Raw genomic sequence first — 24,984 nt, forward strand, 5'->3', positions numbered from 1 at the left:
AGCGCTCACCTTGTCTTCTCCGGACAAGCTTTTTTACGGATGCCCCAAACAATCGGAAAGGGGATTCATCAGAGAAAATGACTTTACCCCAATCCTCAGCAGTCTAATCCCTGTACCTTTTGCAGAACACGGGGATTGGTTATGTCGATATAGGACTTGTTTTACTGTGGATATAGATACTTTTGTACCTGTTTCCTCCAGCATCTTCACAAGTTCCTTTGCTGTTGTTCTGGGATTGATTTGCACTTTTCGCACCAAAGTACGTTCATCTCTAGGAGACAGAACGCGTCTCCTTCCTGAGTGGTATGACGGCTGCGTGGTCCCATGGTGTTTATACTTGCGTACTATTGTTTGTACAGATGAATGTGGTACCTTCAAGCGTTTGGAAATTGCTCCAGAGGAATTGTGGAGGTCTACAAATTTTCTGAGGGCTTGGCTGATTTCTTTTGATTTTCCCATGATGTCAAGGAAAGAAGCACTGAGTTTGAAGGTAGGCCTTGAAATACATTCACAGGTACACCTCCAATTGACTCAAATTATGTAAATGAGGCTCTAAAACCATGCCATAATTTTCTGGAATTTTCCAAGCTGTGTATGTAAACTTCTGATCCACTGGAATTGTGATATAGTGATTATAATTGAAATAATCTGTCTGTAAACAATTGTTTGAAAAATTACTTATGTCAAGTACAAAGTACTTGCCAAAAACTATAGTTTATTTAAAAGACATTTGTGGAGTGGTTGAAAAACGAGTTTTAATGACTACAACTTAAGTGTATGTAAACTTCCGACTTCAACTGTATGTAGTACTTTAAAATATGTTTACTTAAGTACTTTACACCACTGCCTACAGTGGAGCATGGTGGTGGCAGCATCATGCTGTGGTTATGTTTTTCAATGGCAGGGAATGCTAGACTAGTCAGGATCAAGAGAAATATGTACGCGGAAAGTACAGAGAGATCCTTGATGAAAACCTGCTCCACAGCGCTCAGGACCTCAAAATGGGCTGAAGATTCACCTTCCAACAGGACAATGACTCTAAGCACACAGCTAAGACAACGCAGGAGTGGCTTCGGGACAAGTCTCTCAATGTCCTTGAGTCCGGTCTTGAACCGATCGAACATCTCAAATCAAATAATCTCAAATCAAATCAAAACTTGAACTGTATGCTAATAAGGTATTTCAGTATTTTTAGCTTTTTATACATTTGCAAATATTTCTAAAAAACTGTTTTGGCTTTGTAATTTTGGGGTATTGTTTGAAGATTGACGAGAAAGTGTATTGATTTAATCCATTTCAGAATAAGGCTGTACCTGTACATTTAGGCTGTACCTTCAATTTAGAATAAGGCTGTACCTGTAAAATTGAAAAAGGTCAAGGGCTCTGAATATTTTCTGAATGCACTCTATACAGAGTGCTTCACCATGCTCAAAAGGATATTCATGGTCTGTCTGTTTCTACCAATAGGTGCCCTTCTTTGCGAGGCATTGGAAAACCTCCCTGGTCTTTGTAGGTGAATCTGTGTTTGAAATCCACTGCTCAACTGAGGGACCTTACAGATAATTGTATGTGTGGGGTACAGAGATGAATTAGGGTAGGCATTCAAATGTCATGTTAGACACTATTACAGCACACAGAGAGTCCATGCAACTTATTACGTGAGTTGTTAAGCAAACTCTTACTCCTGAACTTATTTCGGCTTGCCATAACAAAGGGGTTAAAGACTTATTTGACTCAAGATATTTCAGGTTTTCATTTTTTATTAATTTCTAAAATGTTATATAAACACAATTCAACTTTGACATTATGGGCTATTGTGTGTAGATGTTTTATTTATTTATTTTTTATTTCACCTTAATTTAACCAGGTAAGCTAGTTGAGAACAAGTTCTCAAGATAAAGCAAAGCAGTTAGACACATACAACAACACAGAGTTACACATGAAATAAACAAACATACAATCAATAATACAGTAGAAAAGTCTATATACAGCATGTGCAAATGAGGTAGGATAAGAGAGGCGAGGCAATAAATAGGCCATGCTGGTGAAGTAATTACAATATAGCAATTAAACACTAGAATGGTATAATGTGCAGAAGATGAATATACAAGTAGAGATACTGGGGTGCAAAGGAGCAAAATAAATGATAAATACAGTATGGGGATGAGGTAGATCGGATGGGCTATTTACAGATGGGCTATGTACAGGTGCAGAGATAAGTAGTACAAAATCCAAATTTAATTTATTGTAAATTCAAGCTGTAACACAACATGTGGAAAAAGTAAAAGGGTGTGAATACTTTCTGAAGGCAGTTTTGGTAGGCATAAAGTGACTACGCAACCGGATAGATAATAAATAGTGGCAGGAGTGTACTGTATGTGATGAGTCAAAAGAGTTCAATTCGATAGCTATATAGTTAACCAATAGCTACCCGGACTAGCTATTTAGCAGTCTTATGCCTTTGGCTTGGGGGGGTGGAAGCTGTTCACGGCCCTGTTGGTTCCAGACTTGGTGCATCGGTACTGCTTGCCGTGCAGTAGCAGAGATAATTTTAGGAGCCTTCCTCTGACACTGCCTGGTATAGAGGTCCTGGATGGCAGGGAGCTCGGCCCCAGTGATGTACTGGGCCATATGCACTACCCTCTGTAGCGCCTTGCGGTCGGATGCCAAGCAGTTACCATACCAAGTGGTGATGCAGCCAGTCAAGATGCTTTCAATGGTGCAGCTGTAAAACTTTTGAGGATCTCAGGGTCCATGCCAAATCTTTTCAGCCTCCCAAGGGGAAAGAGGCATCGAGAGTGCCTTCTTCACAAATGTGTTGGTGTGTGTGTGGACCATGATAATTCCTTAGTGATGTGGACACCGATGAACTTAAAGCTCTCGACCCGCTCCACTACAGCCCCGTCGTTGTGGATGGGGGCGCACTCAGCCCTCCATTTCCTTTTCCTTACTGTCGTTGAGGGAGAGGTTGTTATCCTGGCACCACAATGTCAGGTCACTGACCTCCTCCCTACAGCCCGTCTTATCGTTGTCGATGATTAGGCCAACCACCATTGTGTTGTCAGCAAACTTAATGATGGTGTTGGAGTCGTGTGCGGCCATGTAGTCATTGGTGAACAGGGAGTACATGAGGGGACTAAGCACGCACTCCTGAGGGGCCCCCGTCTAGAGGGTCAGCTTGACGGATGGGTTGTTGCCTACCCCCACCACCTTGAGGCAGCCTGTCAGGATTCCAGGATCCAATTGCAGAGGGGAAGTGTTCAGTCCCAGGGTCCTGAGCTTAGTGATGAGCTTGGAGGGCACTATGGTGTTGAACGCTGAGCTATAGTCAATGAACAGCATTCTCACGTAGGTATTCTTCTTGTCCTGGTGGGAGAGGGCAGTGTGGAGTGCTATAGATATTGTGTCATCTGTGGATCTGTTGGGGTGGTATGCAAATTGGAGTGGGTCTAGGGTGTCTGGGATGATGGTGTTGATGTGAGCCATGACCAGCCTTTCAAAGCATTTCATGGCTACAGACGTGAGTGCTACGGGGTGATGGTCTTTTAGACAGGTTACCTTCGCATTCTTGGGCACAGGGACTATGGTGGTCTGCTTGAAACATGTAGGTATTACAGACGGGGTCAGGGAGAGGTTGAAAATGTCAGCACATGCTCTGAGTAGGTAGATAAGTGTTACATTTGCCTGCCTCTATTTGCCGTTAGTGGATAATATGTAAGGTCATTTAAAGGTAATTTCCAATTGAGCCGATATATATAGCTTTTACCGTGGATGCAGTCTCCGCTAACGCCGGAACATTGCCTTTAAATTTCAATTACACTGACTGACTGAACTTCAGCGATACGGACTGAATAGAGAGCACTTCGTTTTCTATGCCAAATGAATCAATCCAAAGATTGATCTTGGGAACAGTAACACACCACAGTTTGACAGCTGAGCAGCAGAGGTCCATCACAGAAGTTATTGGCAGGGGAGTCTCAGACGATGTCAGAAACAGATGACTCTCAATCCCTCTTAACTCACGATTGCTGTGTTTTCCTATTTTAAATTCAGTCATTAATTTCACTCAGCCTTGAAAGACTTTCAAATGGCAAAACCATTGTTTCACTGCGTTAAACACTTTAGTGGACTGTTGGAGTACATAGCAAGGTTTATAGATCCTGTAAAAGTGCAGATATTCAAACGCTTTGCAAAAAGACATAGCCGTGGACATTTTTCCAGTTTCTGTTTAATGATGTTTGGTGTTTACAAACTGTCACTAAAGTAGATACTCGTTTCAGCTGATATACTTCTATACTGGTTCAACTTATATGGTTGGATTCACAGCCATAGTAACTACAGAACGGAGGATACAATATAAAATAATAATAATAATATAAAATTAATATAAAAGCATTACATAAAATGTAAAACATATGACGGGACATCATGACATAAGTGTGTTGTTGTATTAAATTTGTTCAGCAGCTCATGGTATCAATCAATGGACTAAAAAGAGCACATCCAGTATCCAATATCAAAGGTAGCTAACCGATGCAATAAATGAATTCCAGTGGATTCACAGAGACATATGCTACCAATTGTATTCAAAGCTGCCTTTGTACTCTTTGTTTTGAGTATAGGATGTTATTAGTGTTTCGCTGATTTGCATTACAGAATAACTTCCTATTGAGTTCAAGTTCAGTTACCATACAGTAGCCTGGACACTATGTATAAAGAACATGCAATGTGATGATCTAATACAATATCCGGGCCATGTGAGGTATCCCACTGTAATTGTGCCTTAAAAAAGGCCCAGTGCAGTCAAAAACGTGATTTTCTTGTGTTTTATATATGTTTCAACATTATGAGGATGGAATAATACTGTGCAATTTAGAAAATGATGATAATGCCCTTTTAGCGTAAGAGCTGGTTGAAAAGGCTGCCTGAAATGTTTGCCTGTTTTGGTGAGATGGAGTTGTGGTGACATCACCAGGCGGTAAATTAGCTAATAGACCAATAAGAAAGAGTTCCAAACCTCTCTGCCAATAACAGCTAGTTTTCAATGTTTCTCTCCCAACTCAGACCACTCCCAGACAGTCCTAGCAAAAATCTTGCTTGAGAAATTGCTTGTTATTTTTGTTTCTTTTTAACCATTTGAATTCAAAAATAATCAAGGTAAGGTACTTAATTGTTATCCAGAAATTATTTGATATTAATATATAAATGGCTGCATTGGACCTTTAATAGAACATATGCTCCCAACATGCACAGAGGGGTGATGTCAGATGTACACAATGACAAACTGGATTGATACTCATCATGCACATATTGTTGGACCTTGCTATTACAGTAGGCACACGCACTCTAGAGAAGCTGTAACCATGTCCGCAAAAGTCTAATCTCCAACACTGAAACAAAGAGAAGCACCTTAATGACAACCAAAAGTAGGGAAGTGCAACAAGATTAAACCACCCTCTTTTTCCTACTTAATGGAACTCTTTCAATGTGTGAATGAGATTGTTGTTCTTCATAAAAGGGTTTCCAGACGGAAAAAAAAGATAGATTTTTTGTTGTTGTTGTGAAAAACAGAGACTATTGGAGGTTACTAGAGTGAAGTTTGGCCACAGCATCAGCACCAGGATGCATTCCAAAAGCTCACCGCAAAACAGCAACGGAAACAGCCTATTTTCCGTACATGACATGGGTAGGTGTGAGAAGAAATATGGATGAAGGGAGGATCTCCTTATAAAGGGAATAAATGAAACTAGTCATAGGAGAGTCAAAGGAGAAAGTCATAGCAACAATAGTTAGGGAAAGGGAAGGATAATGGGAGATAGAGAGAGTGGACAGCAAGGGAGAAGAAAAGATGCAGATGTGGGATGCTTGTTGCTAGGGCAACCGTAAACACTGTCAAAAACATGGCCCTGGCCAGACAAATGACTTCACTGGTCGGCAGCTGTGACACAGCGGAAGGGAATGAATGAGGGAGATACACATTCATCTCTCATGTTTACAGATAAACAACACACGCAGACTAAACAGGACACAAACCCCACATTGTGCAAGATAAAGCACAATGACACGCTCAAAACTGGAGGCATATCACATACTGTTGTAGGTCAACGCTGGGCAACCTGGCAACCCAGCTGGGCTCCATTTCCCATATGAGAGAATATATTACACCATTGTGAAAAACCTTGGAGAACACCCCCATATTGGAGTAATTGAGTAAAACCTGAAACTACTGCTTTTAAATGAATGGAAATAATGGTCGTCTTCCAACACATTGAAGAATAACAACCTGATACTGTTTCGGGTTTTAATTGCATATTTCCTCAGTTGGTTTCTCAAATGATCACATATCAATTAAGGAAATTGTGAGAGTTGGAACGTGAAAGGCTGACAACAGTTCTCAAAGCTCTGTGATCACCTGGATTTCCCCCTTTACACGTTTACACTACTACATCATCGGAATATGAGGCTGTTCATCTCAGTGCCAAGAAAATAATAATCTGATCATTAATAAATATGAGTCCAGTTACTAATTTTAGAGAGTAGGCTTCAGCCTGACAGAATTTGTAAGTCAGCCTACTCCCCCTGCTGGTAAGCATACATGCACCCATTCCATATCATCTTTAACAGGTTCTAACTACAGTTACTTTAACAAATTAACTGAAATACCAGTAGGCCTGTGAAGGAAAAGGGATTATCAATATCTGTTCTAACGTTGACTTGATCATTTTCTGTGCCACACAGAAAGAGGGCGATCAACAGATAACATCTCAGGTTGGAGGCAAGCTCACGGCCTACACCCAAACAGGCCTGGCGGCCGGGCAGGCGTACACGGTGACAATCACTGGAGAAATAGATGGGAGAATGGGCGCTGAGAGCACAGCAGAATTCACCACTCGTGAGTCAGGAAAGCCTATTTTGTATCCCCTTATTATCATGATAACCGACTTCGGTTATCGATAGACATAAATGCTAAGTTGTTCTTCCCCCCCAACTGCTTTTCCCTCACCCAGTTATCTCTGGTCCCACAAACCTTCAAGTTGTGAAGACAACCACAACATCTGCCGTTGTCCAATGGGAACAATCGCAAGGAGACATCGACAGGTATCGCTTAACTGTTACACCCAATCAGACAGACGGAACAGCCAAGGGAAGACAAGACCTGACCCTGCCCCCTGAGAGGGACTCTGCCCAGATTGACGGTTTGGACCCGGGACATTTGTATGACATCACATTAGTGGCTGAAAAAGGCGGGATCAAGAGCAAGCCAACAACAGTCCAAGTCACTCCTGGTGAGTTTTATTGGATGAGGGGGTTGCTTACCTTACCTACTACATTGTATATGAAAAGGTCCAGGGACAAGATTGTATGAGAAGCGATCTTGATTAAGTGGGTCAGATTGTAATACTATATTTTGAGATAAGGGAGTTGCACAAACATACAGTCATGAAACAACAAAGATATTGTGAACTAAAGCAGAAGAAGCAGGAGAGAGAGAACGTCATCACTATGTTTAAAAAGAGAGAAATCTCTGAAACAAATTGGATTCCCTGGCAATGTGAATATGCAAGGGAGGCCAGCGCTGCTCCTGTGATGTGTTATCCCACTAAAGTGAACATGCCTAGACACGTCATTATTCAATCGAGAAGGTCATTGGAAGTGAAATTAAAATGTTAGATTGAAATGAATTTATGTACAATATAAAACCTCCTCATGGAGCTAAGCTGATCTCTCTTCGTAAAATACATTCTCCTTTTCTTTCTTTCTTTTGTATGACTAATGCTGCTCTCTTTCTCGACAATAGTAGCACACACTTAACTCACAACATTGAATATTTCAGCACCCGAACAGTGAATGGCAAGGTTGTGTTGATGACCATATGTAATAATCTTTCCACTTCTCTCTGCAGGTTTGGACAGCACATAGGCCAACTATTTATTGCACTAATGTCAATGCAGGTGTTGTAGGAAAGAATACTTTTTCGAATTGTTCAGTTCAAAGATAATATTTGTGACGTTCCCATTTGGATCTAACAGTGCTTCCCTCCTGTAGTTTTATCTTTGATTCCAAACAATCGCTTCATGCCTTTAGGAAAATCCACAAAGACAATATCCAGGGTGACCATGCCGGTATCACCAGGAGTAGCAAGCCACGAGGGAGACTCAGCCGGGAATACAAAGCCTGTGAAGGACATCCTCAACACGAAGGCCAAGGGTGAAGAACCAGAGAGGGTGAAGGATTGGAGTGGACCAGGCTCTGTGACAGTCGAAGGCACCAATGGAACCAAAGAGGACACATCTGTTAGAACCAGTACAAGACCACTTGTCAACACAAACTACAGGGTTATACCTAAACCAGGTGATAGAATAACCTTGCCCAGGAAACCATTCATTGGAGGCTCTATCCGTTTTAATGGTACAAGAGTCGGCCAGGGTGGGAGGAGAGTGGGTCACAGTCTTCTGAAAAAGCCTACGAGCAGAAATCCAATGGAGGTGCCAAAGGTCAAGGAGACCTTGGATACGGACTCTAAACCAGAGAATCCCTTTGTTGGGGACAAGACTGTAGCCTTAACTGTGAAAGAAACTAACCTGGAGACGAGTCCTCTTGGAGAAAAAGATGAAACTTTGACAAAGGCATATCCTGTCGGGATCCTTCCTGTAAATGACACTTCAAGATCTGGTTCTGAACCATCAGTGAAGGACCTACCCGATAGAAAAAAAGATACAGAGATTGAAACAAATGAGCCAGGGCCAGGGACAGAGGGTTTGGAGCATACCACCACATCAGAAAGAAATACGACGGTTCACCCGAATGGGAAGAAATGTGTCAACAAGGTTAAATTGACACACAGGAAAGTCAATGTGACACGTAGAGAGAGAGTCATTGGAGGGCGGTTGAATGGCACAATAGTTCAAAGTAAACCCACAGCAGGGCAGGGTTTAGCTGAAAAATTGGACGGTGCCCTAAAAGTGTCCGAAACAGGACATTCAAAGACAACATTTCATGAGCGTAACCGGGTCATTCACACACAGAGTAAAGCAGATGACATTTCTCCACACACCACCCAAAGTCCTACATATCCAACTTCCTCTTCACCAGTATCACCTACTTCCCACATGTCACTTTCTTCTTCAGCTCCCGCTAAGCATGATGAATCAATGACCGGTATGGGTCAACCTATGACTGACAGAGACGTGGCGAATGGAGAGACTTTGCCTGTTCCCCAAACCCAATCATCCAACCTCCCTCCAGAGAGGGAACCAACATCCTCCAGTGAATCAGAACAAAATGGTAAAGGACCATCTCCCTCCAACCCTGAGGACTCATACTCAGGTAAAGATCATGTTGCAGAAGTGGGAGTCAGCAAAGATGGAGCGAAAAACGTTAACGAGGGATTGTTTGGAACCAAACAAAACAAGACAAAGACTCTGAGAGTGGGCGGCTCACCTTTTCGCCGCCTACCTCCAAAGGGGCCCTACCAACGCCGCCCAAACCTAAATATGAGACCATTCCAAAACAGGACGCGTTCACCTTTTTCAGCTCCCGCAAAACAAAATGAATCAAAGACCGGTACGGGTCAACCCATGACTGACAGACAACTAGTGTTTCCAAAGACATTAACCGTTTCCCCAGCACAATCCTCAACCCTCCCTCCAGATGCTCAGCCAGAGAGAGCACCAAAGTCCTCCAGTGAATCAGAACACAGTGGCAAAGGCTATTCATCATCATCATCCACTTCAGAGGAATCAGACTTTACTAAAGAAAATGTTGCTGTGGCAGAGGATGGTATCAGCAGAGATGGGGACAGGGAAACTGACGTGGTGTCGTCTGGAACTGAACGAAACAGGTCAAGGATTCTGACACTGGGCAGCACACCACCCTTACGCCGTCTACCTCCAAAGGGGACGCAGCTACGCCGTCCACACCCAAATATGGGAGCATTCCCAAACAGGACGCGAACAAACCTGATACCCCCTTGGCATCCATCAAGAGGCCCCATACGCAGACCTTTCCCACCTAAACTGACAAACAGGGACAACGGCATCATCGTTCAAACCCCTCAAACAGGGGAGCAGGGCACCTACAGCACCAGCCAGAATGACACAAACACAGGCCTAAAGCCCAAACCTCTCCTCAAGAAAACAAATGCCACAGCTGGTAAAATAGCACGAGATCAAACACGCATAAGAAATAACAGTAGCTTGAGCCAAAGGGGCCAAGATTCAAAAACAGGCCATCCTGACAAAGGCAGCCAAGTGAGTAAGAACGCTGACTCAAGAGACAGCCCAAACCAGTTAAATGGGTCAGATGTCACTACTACTGGAAAAACAGGCCAGCCTCTAAACTCAGTGGGGGTTCAAAGCATAACCTCAGGAGGGCTCATACTCGTTTGGGAAGCACCAGAGGGGATGTACAGAAATTTCATGGTAACCCGGGAAGAGCATGGAAGTAAGAACGAGGCAGAGGAAGAGGAGGAGAAGGAAGAGGAAGAGGAGGAGAGCGAGTCAGAGGAGGATAAGCAGGAGGAAGGGGAGGAGGAGGGACAAACTGAGAAGGAGAACAATGGGAATGAGGAGGAAAGTGAAATGGGGGTGAGTCAAGGTAAGGAGGGCAGGGAGGAGAACACTGTTACCAATAGCAAAAGTGATAACCAAAGACAGAGCAGCGACAGTAATGCTACGGCTAAAGTTGGCGATGGTGGTACTATCAAGTTCTCCAAAGTCCTTCCGGGGTCAGCTCGCTCATTCCGATTCCAGAATCTCCATCCACAGACCCGCTATTCCCTGTCCGTGTTTGGGAAGGGTCCCGGACTACGCTCCAAAATACACCGACTCATCGTCAGCACAGGTACCGGCCATAGTTTAAACTCTCCAACCTCTACAAGGGTTTATTCAATGTCGTTCAAATACAGGACTTGGCTTTTCTTGAACTATGCAAGTAATTCCAGACACCCAAGGTAGATGCCGATGCATCCTCACACCGTTTTAGGTGAGGTACACTTGCACCACTGCTTGATCCATATCCATATCAAGAGCCGTCACACTCTTGATACTGTAACTTCCTGAATTACAGTACCTCATCACGTATGCTGTTCATTTGCATCATCTGCTTATTGATACCGTGAGCTGTGTCTCTTTTGGTTTGTCCTTGACAACCGGGGGCTTTTAATTAAAGCAATGTCCAAAGCTTTAATTGCAAAATATGCAATGACCAAATAACCATGCATATATGTGCTAATCAATTGCATTTCATGTTAACCCCTTGTTTACGCCATGTTGTGCAGTGATGCGTGCAACTGTGATGTGTGGTGTTCATACTGGGTGCATTGTGGAAAAACATGTATGATTGCCAAAACACACAGGGGGAAATGGGCAGTTGTTTACTGGGAAACTTATTTGAAGTGCGTCCCATCAACAAATGTCATTTCCGAAATGTAATCTATAATCATTGCATTTGTAACAGTTGCAGATCCAGGTTTTTGATCAGTGACACATCTTACACAATAAACACATAGTCTCCCTGGTCCATATACGACATATCATATACAGCCTGTGGTTTCCATTTTGTACGTGTACAGTATGTCAACACAAACACATCCATGTGTTAAGCACACGCAGTGCATTCAGAAAAGATTCATACCCCTCGAATTATTCCACATTTTGTTGTGCTACAGCTTGAATTCAAAATGGATTAAATCTTCTTTCTTTTTTTACCCATCTACACACAATACCGCAAATTGACAAAGTGAAAACATGTTTTTAGATTTTTTTTTCCAAACGTATTGAACATTAAATACAGTAACATCTCATTTACATAAGTATTCACACCCCTGAGTCAATACTTTGTAGAAACACTTTTGGCGGCAATTACAGCTGTGAGTCTTTTTTGGGGAAGTCTCTAAGAGCTTTGCACACCAGGATTTTACAATATTTGTCCATTATTGTTTAAAAAGAATCTTCAAACTCTGTCAAGTTGATTGTTGATCATTGCTAGTCAGCCATTTTCAAGCCGATTTAAGTCAAAACTGTAACTAGGCCACTCTGGAACATTCAATGTCGTCTTGGTAATCAACCAGTGTATATATGGCCTTGTGTTTTAGGTTATTGTCCTGCTGAAAGGTGAATTTGTCTCCCAGGGTCTGTTGGAAAGCAGACAACCAGATTTTCCTCTAGGATTTTGCCTGTTCTTATAGCTGTATTCCGTTTCTTGTTTTGGAACATTTGTATTCTGTACAGGCTTCCTTCTTTTCACTCTGCCATTTAGGTTAGTATTATGGAGTAATTCCAATGTTGTGGAGCCATCCTCAGTTCTCATTTCACAACCACTAAACTCTAACCATTTTAAAATCACCATTGGCCTAATGGTGAAATCCCTGACCAGTTTCCTTTCTCTCCGGCAAACTGAGTTAGGAAGGACGCCTGTATCTTTGTAGTGACAGGGTGTATTGGTACACCATCCAAAGTATAATGAATAAATTCACCATGCTCAAAGGGATATTCAGTGTCTGCTTTTAAAATGCGATTACCCATTAACCAATAGGTGCCCTTCTTTGCAAGGTATTGGAAAACCTCCCTGGTCTTTGTTGTTGTATCTGTGTTTGAAATTCACTGCTCAACTGAGGGACCTTACAGATAATTGTATGTGTGGGTACAGAGATGAGGTAGTCATTCAAAAATCACGTTAAACACACAGAGGGAGCCCATGCAACTTATTATATGGCATGTTAAGCACATTTTGACAATTGTTTTGACTTTCTAAAATGTTCTACAAACAAAAATTCCACTTTGACATTATGGGGTATTGTGTGTAAATCAGTGACACAACATCTCAATTTACTCCATTTTAAATGCAGGCTGTAACACAACAAAATGTTTTGAATACTTTCTGAAGGCACTGTACTAATGAAAATGACTCTGATATTCATGAGACAATCTAAAAGACTTGAATCATTCAGCCACAACCGTCCTTCACTGCTGGTCTGATCTTCTCTCACTTAGGGTAAGCTTTAAGTCAGCAACCTTCATTGGCTCCCTTCATCACTCACAAAACCCAGGGTAAGACCATGGTTGGTCTCTATGGTTTTTCCTGATCTTAAGTGTGAAATGTACAGATTTTAATCCTATGAGTCTTTTTTATATCTAAAAAAAGAAGAAGAAAATAATTACATTCCACAAGGTTAACGATTTTTTTTAACGTTTATTTTTTTCGCGTTTTTTATTTATTTATTTTTTCAGAGGGTGAGGTCTCAAATGTTATTTGGAATCATTATGGCAGGCTTCTTGCTCACTCAAGGTTGAAAATCTGTTGGTCAACACATTTCTTATCCCTTAGAAATGATTTATCTTGCTTTATCTCTCTTATTCGTGTATTTAAAACAATTAGCGGTAAACTGTATTTGTTATCAACATCTTAAGATTTTTCCTTTCTTCTGTTATAACTATTTTAATTTTCTCTTTCCTGCCAACTTTTTTTTTTCAGGATCAAAAGACCAGCTCAACATTAATATATCATCCTTTTCCCTTGCTGCTTTCCAGGGTCCAACATCTGCATTTAACAGTGACACATTTGTCTGTTTTAGTATATGCAGTACTGCGTATACTGTATATATGTTTGCACTGTACATATATACACAAACTCATTGGAGCACTAATAATAACAGCGCGAGTAAAGTATTGGTGCACCTACAGTTTAGGGCATATTGACCACAGGAGGTCAGTGGCACCTTAATTGGGGAGGACGGGCTCGTGAAAATGGCTGGAGCGGAATTAGTGGAATGGTTTTAAATACATCAAACACATGGTTTGATGCCATTCCATATGCTCTGTTCCAGCCATTATTATGAGCTGTCCTCCCCTCAGAAGCCTCCACTGATATTGACCTTCTAATCTATTACTTCTCCACACATGTAGTAATGACTTACCTTCTCCTCAAGTCTACCTTTTCTGTTTCTCAAATGTATTGTAAGCTCTGTTTCCTAGTCTACTATTTTTACCTTCCTTTCTTTCTTCCTGTTTTTATTTGTCTTTCTTTGTTTTTATGTCTTTCTTCCTGTTTTTATTTGTCTTTCTTTGTTTATGTCTTTCTTCCTGTTTTTATGGTCTTTCTTCCTGTTTTTATTTGTCTTTCTTTGTTTATGTCTTTCTTCCTGTTTTTATGTCTTTCTTCCTGTTTTTATTTGTCTTTCTTTGTTTATGTCTTTCTTCCTGTTTTTATTTGTCTTTCTTAGTTTTTATGGTCTTTCTTCCTGTTTTTATTTGTCTTTCTATATCTTTTTCCTTCTTTCATTACTCTTTTTCGCTCTCAATCACACATATCCTTCCCATGCCATGCCCAGGCCCAGAGCTTCCCTCAGGTCTTGTATTCAGTGAAGTGACTGAGACGTCTCTCTCTGTGTCCTGGACCAAGCCAAAAAGTCCAGTGAGTGGCTTCAAGGTCACCTACACTCACACACAGGAAGGTAGGACCTTACACAGATGTTCTGGAAGTCAACATCCGGACTGTTGAGTCACGTCACTTCATTGTGTGTTCTTTACATCTGTAGAAACACTTCATATTTCGCAATTTGTCCGCTCTATTCCAGGGGAGCCTGTCTCAGTAATGGTGGACTCTGCGGATTCCACTCTGGCACTGTCAAAGCTCTCTCCGGGGTCCTCCTATGAGGTCAGTGTGATATCCGTCCTTGGACTGGACGAGAGCGATGCAATCAAAGACCTGGTTATGACACGTAAGTTTACTGTTGACTTTCAGTTTTCGGACGAATGTTAATTTACAGGAAGTTATCAGATTATAAATTATAGTAAATTATCAAGACTATCGACGTCCATTTTTTTTTGGGGTCCTTTGTGATGTCTTGGCCAACGAATTTAAGTTAAGCATTAAAAACCACATGAATGATGTGTGTTTTGTTTCTTACTTTCGTGTGTGTTCTTCAATGGGTTCTGTGTTCTGATAATGGTTCTAGCAGGTGCAGGATCTGGGAAAGATCTGTGCATTTTCATATTTTCTCAAAGGGTCTATTCTGGAACTGCTTCAATTAAAATGTCAAAATACTTTATTTATTTATTTAGCAAGAATGAGATTCTTATGTTCCATATGTTGCGAAATCCAATGATACATCAAAGGGGTTTGAATTCACACTGTGATAACTAACGCTCACTTTCTCGTGCCTTCATTTTCTTCACAACCCAAACCCATCTTAGTCCCTGACCCTCCAACGGCTCTCCAGGCCATTAATGTCACAGACACCAAGGCGTTGCTACTATGGCGACCAGCACTGGCAACGGTTGACCGCTACGTCATAGTTTATGGCTCTGAAAAAGGTAACGGGTATCACAGGTTGGATATTCATTCCAACAATATCCTGTGGGACTTTTTAAAACCCCTAGCCATATTAGAGCATTTCCCTTCCCAGTTGGAGCTTTCACAGGCCACAGTCATTCTAGATGAGATCATAATACTTGTATTGGCCAGCCAGTTTATGACCACCCCTACAGCATTACAATATAAACACTGAGAAATAAATTCAATCCTGAAGCCTACCTCTCTCCCCTGCCACTCACCTGCTCTCTCTTTGCCGCTTACTTGTTTCTGTGTCAACTAAGGGTCAGATGATGTGAAGATCACTGTGTCGGGCAACGCGGCCGAGCAGCAGCTGAAGGACCTGCAGGGCTCCACTATGTACACCGTCACGGTCACCAGTCAGTTGGGCAACCTGGATGGCCCTGCCGCCATCACCGTCTTCACCACCACCAGTGGTCAGTCCGACACACACTGTCAAACTACCCTAATGTGTTAAACAATCAACTCGCCTGAGACAGAGAAGAAAAAGAAGGCTGCTGTTTTTATTGAATCCCACAACTGAGCTTCTTGTGATTGTGTCCATGTCATTCTGGCAGGATCTGGGGGAGATGGGGAAGTCCCGCGTGACCTGAAGGCCAGTCAGGTGACTCCTCGCTCAGCGTTGCTGACGTGGAAACCGCCCTCTGCCGCTGTGGGAAGCTACAAGCTGACCTATCAGACGGAGGGACAGGAGATGCAGGTGAGGAACTGATTAAAAAGGTGGAGACAGACACACATTCTATTTTATTCAGTGCAGCACACGAGGACAAAATGCAACAAACACTGGTCTAGACAGATACCTTTTTACTTCTCAACAGGAGGTTACCATTGACTCCACAGTAACGGAGTTCAAGTTGACCAGGCTGCATCCCATGTCCAAGTACACCGTGCAGCTACAGGGAGAGAGGGGAGGGAGCTATACTGCTGCAATTTCCACTGAGTTCACCACAGGTAAGTAGCCAAATATATTTGACTAAACTGAACAAATGAAATATGTACATCGAAAGCGCAGTTTCATAAAGTTGGTCTCTCTCTCTTTGATTTCTTCTCTCTCAGGGAATCTCCGGTACCCCTTCCCAAGTGACTGTTCCCAGGAGATGCTGAACGGAATGCATGAGTCTGGAGAGGTGGAGATCTTCCCCAGGGAAAGGCAGGGAAAACCAGTGTTGGTCTACTGCGACCAGGTGACTGATGGAGGCGGCTGGACGGTAAGAGAAGATGATTGTGAGAGCACACAAAAATGATCTTTTGGTATTTCATTAGTCCACTGTCGATACAGTCCCCAAAAAGGTTTCTGCATGTCAGCAGTCAAGTTGTCAAGATATAAGTCTATCTTGAAAACGTGATTGCTGACATGCAGAAAATGTTGGGACGGTATCAACAGGGAACTAACAAAACAAAAGAGTGGTATTTCACTTTAACTGACATGTTAAGGGTTGGTTTAGCATGGTATATGTCAGCTGTATGAGCGTGTGTGTGTGTGTGTGTGTGTGTGTGTGTGTGTTACAGGTCTTCCAGAGAAGGATGGATGGGAAAACTGACTTCTTCCGAGGTTGGGAGAACTACAGCAAAGGATTTGGAGAACTGAGTGGGGAATTTTGGCTGGGTGAGAGTCATTTGTCACGCGAAGTTTGTTTTCACCCGCTTCAGCAGCAGTGCACCAGGGTAACATCAAACGGAACGGCTATATTGACGACGCAAAAGCTAAACCATGTCACTTTTATGTAAACAGCGCAAGCCCTGGTGACAGATCAACTCGGTAAATAGACCCATTGCTAGGCAGAGAAATGAAACAATGCAGTGCCAGATGAGAAGGATCAATTTAATGTGGAAACGTATGGCAAGAGGGTAGAAAAAAAGCAGACTACTGGCACTATTCGTGCACAAACAGAAGGAAAACCAAGAGCAGTAGCAGAGGGCCTATCACTAAGTCCTTTCACTATTATTGGAGCAATTGGCTGAGCATTAGCGCCGGTAGCACAGTCTCCACTATTCTAACATTGAGGGGCATCATGCTCTACTCCGCAGATCTGATGAAAATAATAGTCTTCGGCGCCCCCTAGAGGCAATACAACACACATTTACTACAGTTGGCTTGGCAGTAAGCATTTTTTTGTGTGTGTGCTATAACACCTTCTTTCCCACTCATCTCTATCCGTATATAGGTAATGAGAACCTACACAATCTAACCAGCATGGCACCGATGACCCTACGTGTGGACCTCCGTGCAGGGGACGAATCCGTGTTTGCCAAGTACTCCACGTTCACGGTGGACACTGTTAGGAGGAACTACGCTCTCAAAGTGTCTGGGTACAGCGGTACAGCAGGTATGAACAGAATCTGTCCACTAAAACACGATTGACCTCTTATTGTGCATATCTCCACATAATCATTAAACCCCATCGTTTATTCCCTCTCCTTATCCCTCTATTCCACACCTACTGTTTTCCCCTCCTCGCGCCTGCCATCCATCTTTCCACTCGATCTCCCTTTTCCCCTTTCCTTCTCTCCTTTTTCGTCCCGGTAGGTGACTCTATGAGTTACCACAACGGGCGCATGTTCTCTACCAGAGACAGAGACCCCGCGCCTTTCATCACCCGCTGCGCCATGTCCTATAGGGGGGGTTGGTGGTATAAGAACTGCCACCAGGCCAACCTTAATGGCCTCTACGACACCAGTGTCAATCACCAGGTAATCCCAGCTGACTTCATACCTCATTTCACTATTTCAGAGTCTAAATCATCAAATGAATCTAGGTCAAGTAATCTAAGTCAGCTACTACAATCAGTTACATTTTTGGGGTGGTTTATTAACCTAATTGCCTCTTTGTGTCTCAGGGTTTGATCTGGACTGCCTGGAAAGGCAAGGATTATTCCGTCCCTTTCACCGAGATGAAGCTCAGACCAACATCTTTCACCCCTCCAACTCAGGGGTAATGACAAAGTGGTGGACAGAGAATGAGAAGGGGAGAGAGGCACACTTTATGAACACACACACACACACACAACCCCCAGGTAACTGCCAAAATAAAGGAAACACAGATAGTGTCTTAATAGGGCGTTGGGCCATCACGAGCCAGAACAGCTTCAATGCATCATGGCATTGATTCTACAAGTGTCTGGAACTCTTATGGAGGGAGGCGACACCATTCATCCTCGAGAAATTCCATAATTTGGTGTTTTGTTGATGGTGGTGGAAAACGCTGTCTCAGGCACCACTTCAGAAACTCCCATAAGTGTTCAAGTGGGTTGAGATATGGTGACTGGCACACGCGCACACACACACACACACACACACACACACACACACACACACACACACACACACACACACACACACACACACACACACACACACACACACACACACACACACACTTTTAAACTCCTATGCTCCTTTGAGACCCTCTTTCAAAGTCACTGAGATCTCTTCTTCTAGCCAAGGTAGCCAAAATAATGGGGCAACTGAGCATTTTTATACATGACCCTAAGCATGATGGGATGTTAATTGCTTAATTAACTCAGGAACCACACTTGTGTGGAAGAACTTGCTTTCAATATACCTTGTATCCCTTGTTTACTCAAGTGTTTCCTTCATTTGGCCAGTTTCCTGTACATAAGCACACAGGCAAACACACTCAATCCCACCCACAGAACATGCACCTATTAGCTTTTGTTGAAAAATCTCCAAATGCCTTTCTCTCCAGACTAAAGCGAGGACAGTTATCCATCCGTATGTTATATTGTACAGTTTCTAGATTATCTTTGCAATGTCCATTTTTTTTATTTTTTATTACTCTAAGTGTTGTGGCACCCCTCTCGTCAGCTGTAAAAAATGTGTGCATTGTCCCCTCGCAATGATGGTACAACCGTGGAAATGAGCGGGTGAATAATGGAGATTTATGTGTGTTCTTGACTGGGAATTCTCAAGTTGTGTCCTTTGTTTGTCTTATTTGTGGTTGTATGTCCTGTATTTTCTGTTGCCCCCAATTCTCAAATTGTAGTTGCTACAATAATAAAACAAATGATGATGGAACACGGGCAGCAGAAGCCGCTAACTAAAATGTTTTGATCGATTTTTTGGCTTTCTGCTTTCGTGTATTATGTCTGCTTCCAGTGTTGTAAATGGGCTAATAGTTCAACATCAGTCTTTATTTACATTGCGGACACAAAATGCACTGGGTGTACCGTTATACGAGCAAGTACTGTCTGTAAGTGAGGTTCTCATTAGGTGTTAGTAGGTGTTAGATTTGGAGACCTTGATGATAAACTGCACAGTGACAAAAGGTGTTACAATACAGTTACAAAAATGTTGAATACCAAACCTCCTCACTCTACCAAACTCCCCAGTTAGTCCCAATTTATGTATTTTTTATTTCACCTTTATTTAACCAGGTCCTGTCGGGCTGTATCACCGCCTGGTACGGCAACTGCTCCGCCCACAACCGTAAGGCTCTCCAGGCCAGTTGAGAACAAGTTCTCATTTACAACTGCGTCCTGGCCAAGATAAAGCAAATCAGTTCAACGCAAACACAGATTTGCACACGGGATAAACAAACGTACAGTCAATAACGCAATAGAGAAATGTACAGTGTGTGAAAATGTAGTGAGGTAAGGCAATAAATAGGCCATGGTGGCAAAATAATGACAATTTAGCAATTAAACACTGGAGTGATAGATGTGCAGAAGATGAATGTGCAAGTAGAGATACTGGGGTGCAAAGGAGCAAATAAAATGCTTCCCATAGTTATGCATTACCACCGGCCATTACTCACTGACAAAGACTACACCTACTGCACTTTTACTCAAATGAAAACAGTTGTACTACAACAAGACAATTAATGTCCACAATCAGATCTATTTGAACCTTCTATTATTACATATGCAGTGAGTGTACAAAACATTAGGAACAACTGCTCTTATCATGACATAGTGAAAGTTATGACCCCTTATTGATGTCACTTGTTAAATCCACTTCAAATCAGTGTAGACGAAGGGGAGGAGACGGGTTAAAGAAGGATTTTTAAGCTTTCGAGACAAATGAGACATGGATTGTGTATGTGTGCCATGGGATTGATACCTCTGCACGGAATGTTAATTCCATCATCCATTATGACATGGACCTTCCATTGTTCACTACATGCAAGGTTCCAAGAACACACATATCCCTCAAACAGGTACACATTTCCTTCAGATACACCATGCCGAGAGGGGGAAAGGTATGATTTTTATGTTTTAGGATTATCCTTTAAAAAAAATGTTTTAACCATTGATATTACAGATGATTATTAAACCATTATGGTTTATTTATGTACTGCTAATGTAAATAGCATAAGCTTGTTTTAACAATGTGTACATATTTCTCACAATACCCGGGAGAGAACAAGCATCACTGCTAAATGTACTGAGGCTTCCAGGTAATGACCTCTCTACTTAACACACACCCACTGACAGACAGACGGACAGACAAGAGTCCATCTTACCTGGTTACATGGTCAAATCTCCACAGTGATGCTGTAACAGCCCAGGTGGAGGTTCCTGTACCAACCCAGGTTCCTGATCAGCAAGTCCACATGAAGCCATTGGTGAACCCTGTGTTGAAGCCTGTGGTGAATTCTGTGGTGAACCCTGTGGTTGCAAAAGGTATGTAAAAAATTTGGTCATTTAGAGTCTAATGTGTTACAAAGATAATGTATGTTAACAGAGTGACATACTGTATCATATTAATTTGTATAGCAATTGACAATAACCATGTACAGTACCAGTCAAAAGTTTGGACACACCTACTCATTCAAGGGTTTTTCTTTATTTTGTCTATTTTCTACATTGTATAATAATAGTGAAAACATCAAAACTATGAAATAACACATATGGAATCATGTAGTAACCAAGAAAAGTGTTAAACAAATCAAAATATATTTTATACTTAAGATTCTTCAAAGTAGCCACCCTTTGCCTTGATGACAGCTGTGTACACGCTTGCCATTCTCTCAACCAGCTTCATGACGAATGCTTTTCCAACAGTCTTGAAGGAGTTCCCACATATGCTGAGCACTTGTTGGCTGCTTTTCCTTCACTATGCGGTCCAACTCAGCCCAAACCATCTCAATTGGGTGATAGTCCCACTAAGCGCAAACCAGATGGGATACGTATTCCTGCACGGCAGTTAGAACCAAAAATCGCAAATTTGGACTCATCTGACTAAAGGACATATTTTCACAGTCTATGTGTTTCTTTTTTTTAAATATATATATTTTTTAAATTTTACCCCTTTTTCTCCCCAATTTCGTGGTATCCAATTGTTGTAGTAGCTACTATCTTGTCTCATTGCTACAACTCCCGTACGGGAGAGACGAAGGCTGAATGTCATGCGTCCTCCGATACACAACCCAACCAGCCGTACTGCTTCTTAACACAGCGCGTATCCAACCCGGAAGCCAGCCGCACCAATGTCTACACCGTGCACCTGGCAACCTTGGCTAGCGCGCACTGCGCCCGGCCCGCCACAGGAGTCGCTGGTGCGCGATGAGACAAGGAGATCCTTACCGACCAATCCCTCCCTAACCCACGGACCTCCCGGTCGCGGCCGGTTACGACAGAGCCTGGGCGCGAACCCAGGGACTCTGATGGCACAGCTGGCGCTGCAGTACAGCGCCCTTAACCACTGCGCCACCCGGGAGGCCCTGTCCATGTGTTTCTTGACCCAAGCACGTCTCTTGTTCTTACTGGTGTCCTTTAGTAGTGGTTTCTTTGCAGCAATTCGACCATGAAGGCCTGATTCATGCAGTCTCTCCTGAACAGTTGATGTTGAGATGTGTCTGTTACTTGAACTCTGTGAACCATTCATTTGGGCTGCAATCTGAGGTGCAGTTAACTCTAATGAACTTATCCTCTGCAGCAGAGGTAACTCTGGGTCTTCCTTTCCTGTGGTGTTCCTCATGAGAGCTAGTTTCATCACAGCGCTTGATGGTTTTTGCGACTGCACTTGAAGAAACTTTTAAAGTTCTTGACATTTTCCAGATTGACTGACCTTCATGTTTTAAAGCAATGATTGTCTGTCGTTTCTCTTTGCTTATTTGAGCTGCTCTTGCCATAATATGGATGTGGTCTTTTACCAAATAGGGCTATCTTCTGTATCCCCTACCTTGTCACAACACAACTGATTGGCTTAAATGCATTAAAAAGGAAAGAAATTCCACAAATGAACTTTTAACAAGGCACAATTGTTAATTGAAATGCATTCCAGGTGACTACCTCATGAAGCTGGTTAAGAGAATGCCAAGAGTGTGAAAATCTGTCATCAAGGCAAAGGGTGGCTACTTTGAAGAATGTCAAATATAAAATACATTTGGATTTGTTTAACACTTTGTTGGTTACTACATGATTCCATATGTGTTATTTATTGGTTTTGATGTCTTCACTATTATTCAAAAATGTAGAAAATACAAAAACATTTTTTAAATTAAATGGGATGAGTAGGTGTGTCCAAACTTTTGACTGGTACTGTACTTTCAAAATCCCTGTCAGTTCTTTCATTTACTTGCAGCAAGCCGTTGCCAACCCACTTGAGGCAGCTAGTCGAAACGTCGGTATTAAATTGGTATTACATTTTTGTATCTGAGCTCCTAGAGTGTGCCTCTCTTTTATTTTCAAGGCGACATGGCTAAAACATGGACAAATTAGAACAAGTAACCGGAATAACACCCTTCTGGCTCAATGTGGCAGAGAGATTCATCAACGATGTGTGCAATAATGTCTTTCAAGTTCTGCAGTATTACAAGTCTAAAGGGATCCCTGTAGATCTCTCTGATTTCACTTCATTTCAAGATGTTGGAGATAAGAGTGTCTTTAAGCACTGGGAGGACGACACAACAGACGAGTTTACCTTGATTGTTGGCCGTCTGACTGGGCTCGTCCTCAATAACCTCATGGAGAATTTCATGAAGGAGTGCCGAGGGGACACCAGTAAGCACGAGTGTCTGACAGACCTAGGTTTCAACATGGACGTCTGCAACTTTCTTTGTGGATGGGCGGATTTCGCAGTCAACATGACTGTGGTAAACGGACGGGAGATCTGTCACACTCCGGGACCACTGCCCATGCCCGCCTGTTGGCCAAGGTGCCATTGTCGACCAACGCCATCGCCCGAGAGTGCTCTCAAATCCACAAAGACTGGTTTAGAGGAGAGATCAGGAGTCAACTGAACAGCCAACTCTGGATCAGAATCATCTGGGCTCTTAGTCACCAATAACCACAGTCAGGTAGCCAGTAGCACACAGAGACGCCCCAAACTAAAGCCTACATTACTCATCTCCCGGTGTTACCCCTACATTACTCATCTCATATGTATATGTATATACTGTACTCTATATCATCTACTGCATCTTTATGCAATAAATGTATCACTAGCCACTTTAACTATGCCACTTTGTTTACATACTCATCTCATATGTATATACTGCACTCAATACCATCTACTGTATCTTGCCTATGCCGCTCTGTACCATCACTCATTCATATATCTTTATGTACATATTCTTTATCCCCTTACACTTGTGTCTATAAGGTAGTAGTTTTGGAATTGTTAGCTAGATTACTTGTTGGTTATTACTGCATTGTCGGAACTAGAAGCACAAGCATTTCGCTACACTCGCATTAACATCTGCTAACCATGTGTATGTGACAAATACAATTTGATTTGATTTGATTTGAGTTCTACGGTCGATTGCTGATCTTGGAAGGCATGGAGATATACCCAACACCCATCCACTGGACATCGGTCATCCTCTGACAAGAAAAAAAATTAGCATACTGCATTTCTGTTCTAACAAAAAGCTCAAATTTGGCAATAAAGGCATTAAACAAAGAAAATGTTGGTTACTTTACAAATGATTCCCGTACCAATTATTGGCGGTATGGGTGTTGAGATTTGCAGTAGCCCTAAATATTGCAAATTGTTGTTTCTTTTTTTGTCATGATGCATTTTTTGTTTTCTTTTCTTTATGAAGGTCAATATCACAGAAAGCTCATGCTACTGCTCCATTATTAATTAGACTAGTAAAATGTTGGTATTTTTTTGTTGTTGATTGGAGCCTTTACAATGTTGCCCTCAATGCCATTGCACAGTGGTCTAGTAGCAGACGTTCTTCAACTGAACAGCCTATGAACACCGTGGACTCTGTTTGCACATGGACAGCTCCCAGTGCTGAATTGCTCAACTCAGAATGTGGGCCTGCTTCAACATTAGTTTCCCCAAACCAAATCTAATTGTAATTCTGCAGCAGGGGAAAGAACTGAACATAAAAGGGACATAAATCAGTGTCTTCTGCTTCACATTCCTTATCAAGCCACTATATGGCCCTCCATTCTCATTGCACATGGTGCGGCATGCAGTGGTCATGTCGCTCAGTCATATAGTTTACGTGGAAAGGATGCCAATTAGATTGGCTCACCTCCTGCTTCCTCTCTCCTCCGTCCTCCTTTTGGAAAAAGGTCAAGGTTAATTGTACAAAACCCCGCCCACTCTCCGCCTACCTGGAGGGGAGCCCTCCCCTCATTGGTCGCCACACACCTCCGTCAAAGCTTGTTAAGAACAATCACGTCCACATGAAAGAGGCGGAGCTACACCCATTTAAATGCCACTCCTGCAGTC

At 42.4% G+C, this 24,984-nt stretch overlaps 1 protein-coding gene across 3 annotated transcripts in view; it reads left to right on the forward strand.

The window, feature by feature from the left end:
• Positions 1-18,704, forward strand: part of LOC110496237 (tenascin) — a 38,040-nt gene extending 19,336 nt beyond the window's left edge. For 2 of the 3 annotated variants that reach the window (XM_036952806.1, XM_021572019.2), the window contains exons 5-18: positions 6,739-6,892; positions 7,008-7,286; positions 8,086-10,842; positions 14,330-14,452; positions 14,576-14,719; positions 15,195-15,314; positions 15,597-15,749; positions 15,891-16,033; positions 16,152-16,284; positions 16,390-16,541; positions 16,843-16,939; positions 17,499-17,660; positions 17,861-18,024; positions 18,171-18,704. In XM_036952806.1, the coding sequence (XP_036808701.1) occupies positions 6,739-6,892; positions 7,008-7,286; positions 8,086-10,842; positions 14,330-14,452; positions 14,576-14,719; positions 15,195-15,314; positions 15,597-15,749; positions 15,891-16,033; positions 16,152-16,284; positions 16,390-16,541; positions 16,843-16,939; positions 17,499-17,660; positions 17,861-18,024; positions 18,171-18,269 (4,680 nt within the window). In that variant the 3' untranslated portion in view covers positions 18,270-18,704. The remainder of the gene's footprint in view (positions 1-6,738; positions 6,893-7,007; positions 7,287-8,085; positions 10,843-14,329; positions 14,453-14,575; positions 14,720-15,194; positions 15,315-15,596; positions 15,750-15,890; positions 16,034-16,151; positions 16,285-16,389; positions 16,542-16,842; positions 16,940-17,498; positions 17,661-17,860; positions 18,025-18,170) is intronic. The other variant, XM_021572020.2, reaches the window with a different exon arrangement.
• Positions 18,705-24,984: the final 6,280 nt, after the last annotated feature.

This window comes from Oncorhynchus mykiss, chromosome 18 (genome assembly GCF_013265735.2).
Source record: "Oncorhynchus mykiss isolate Arlee chromosome 18, USDA_OmykA_1.1, whole genome shotgun sequence".
Taxonomy (NCBI): Eukaryota; Metazoa; Chordata; class Actinopteri; order Salmoniformes; family Salmonidae; genus Oncorhynchus; species Oncorhynchus mykiss.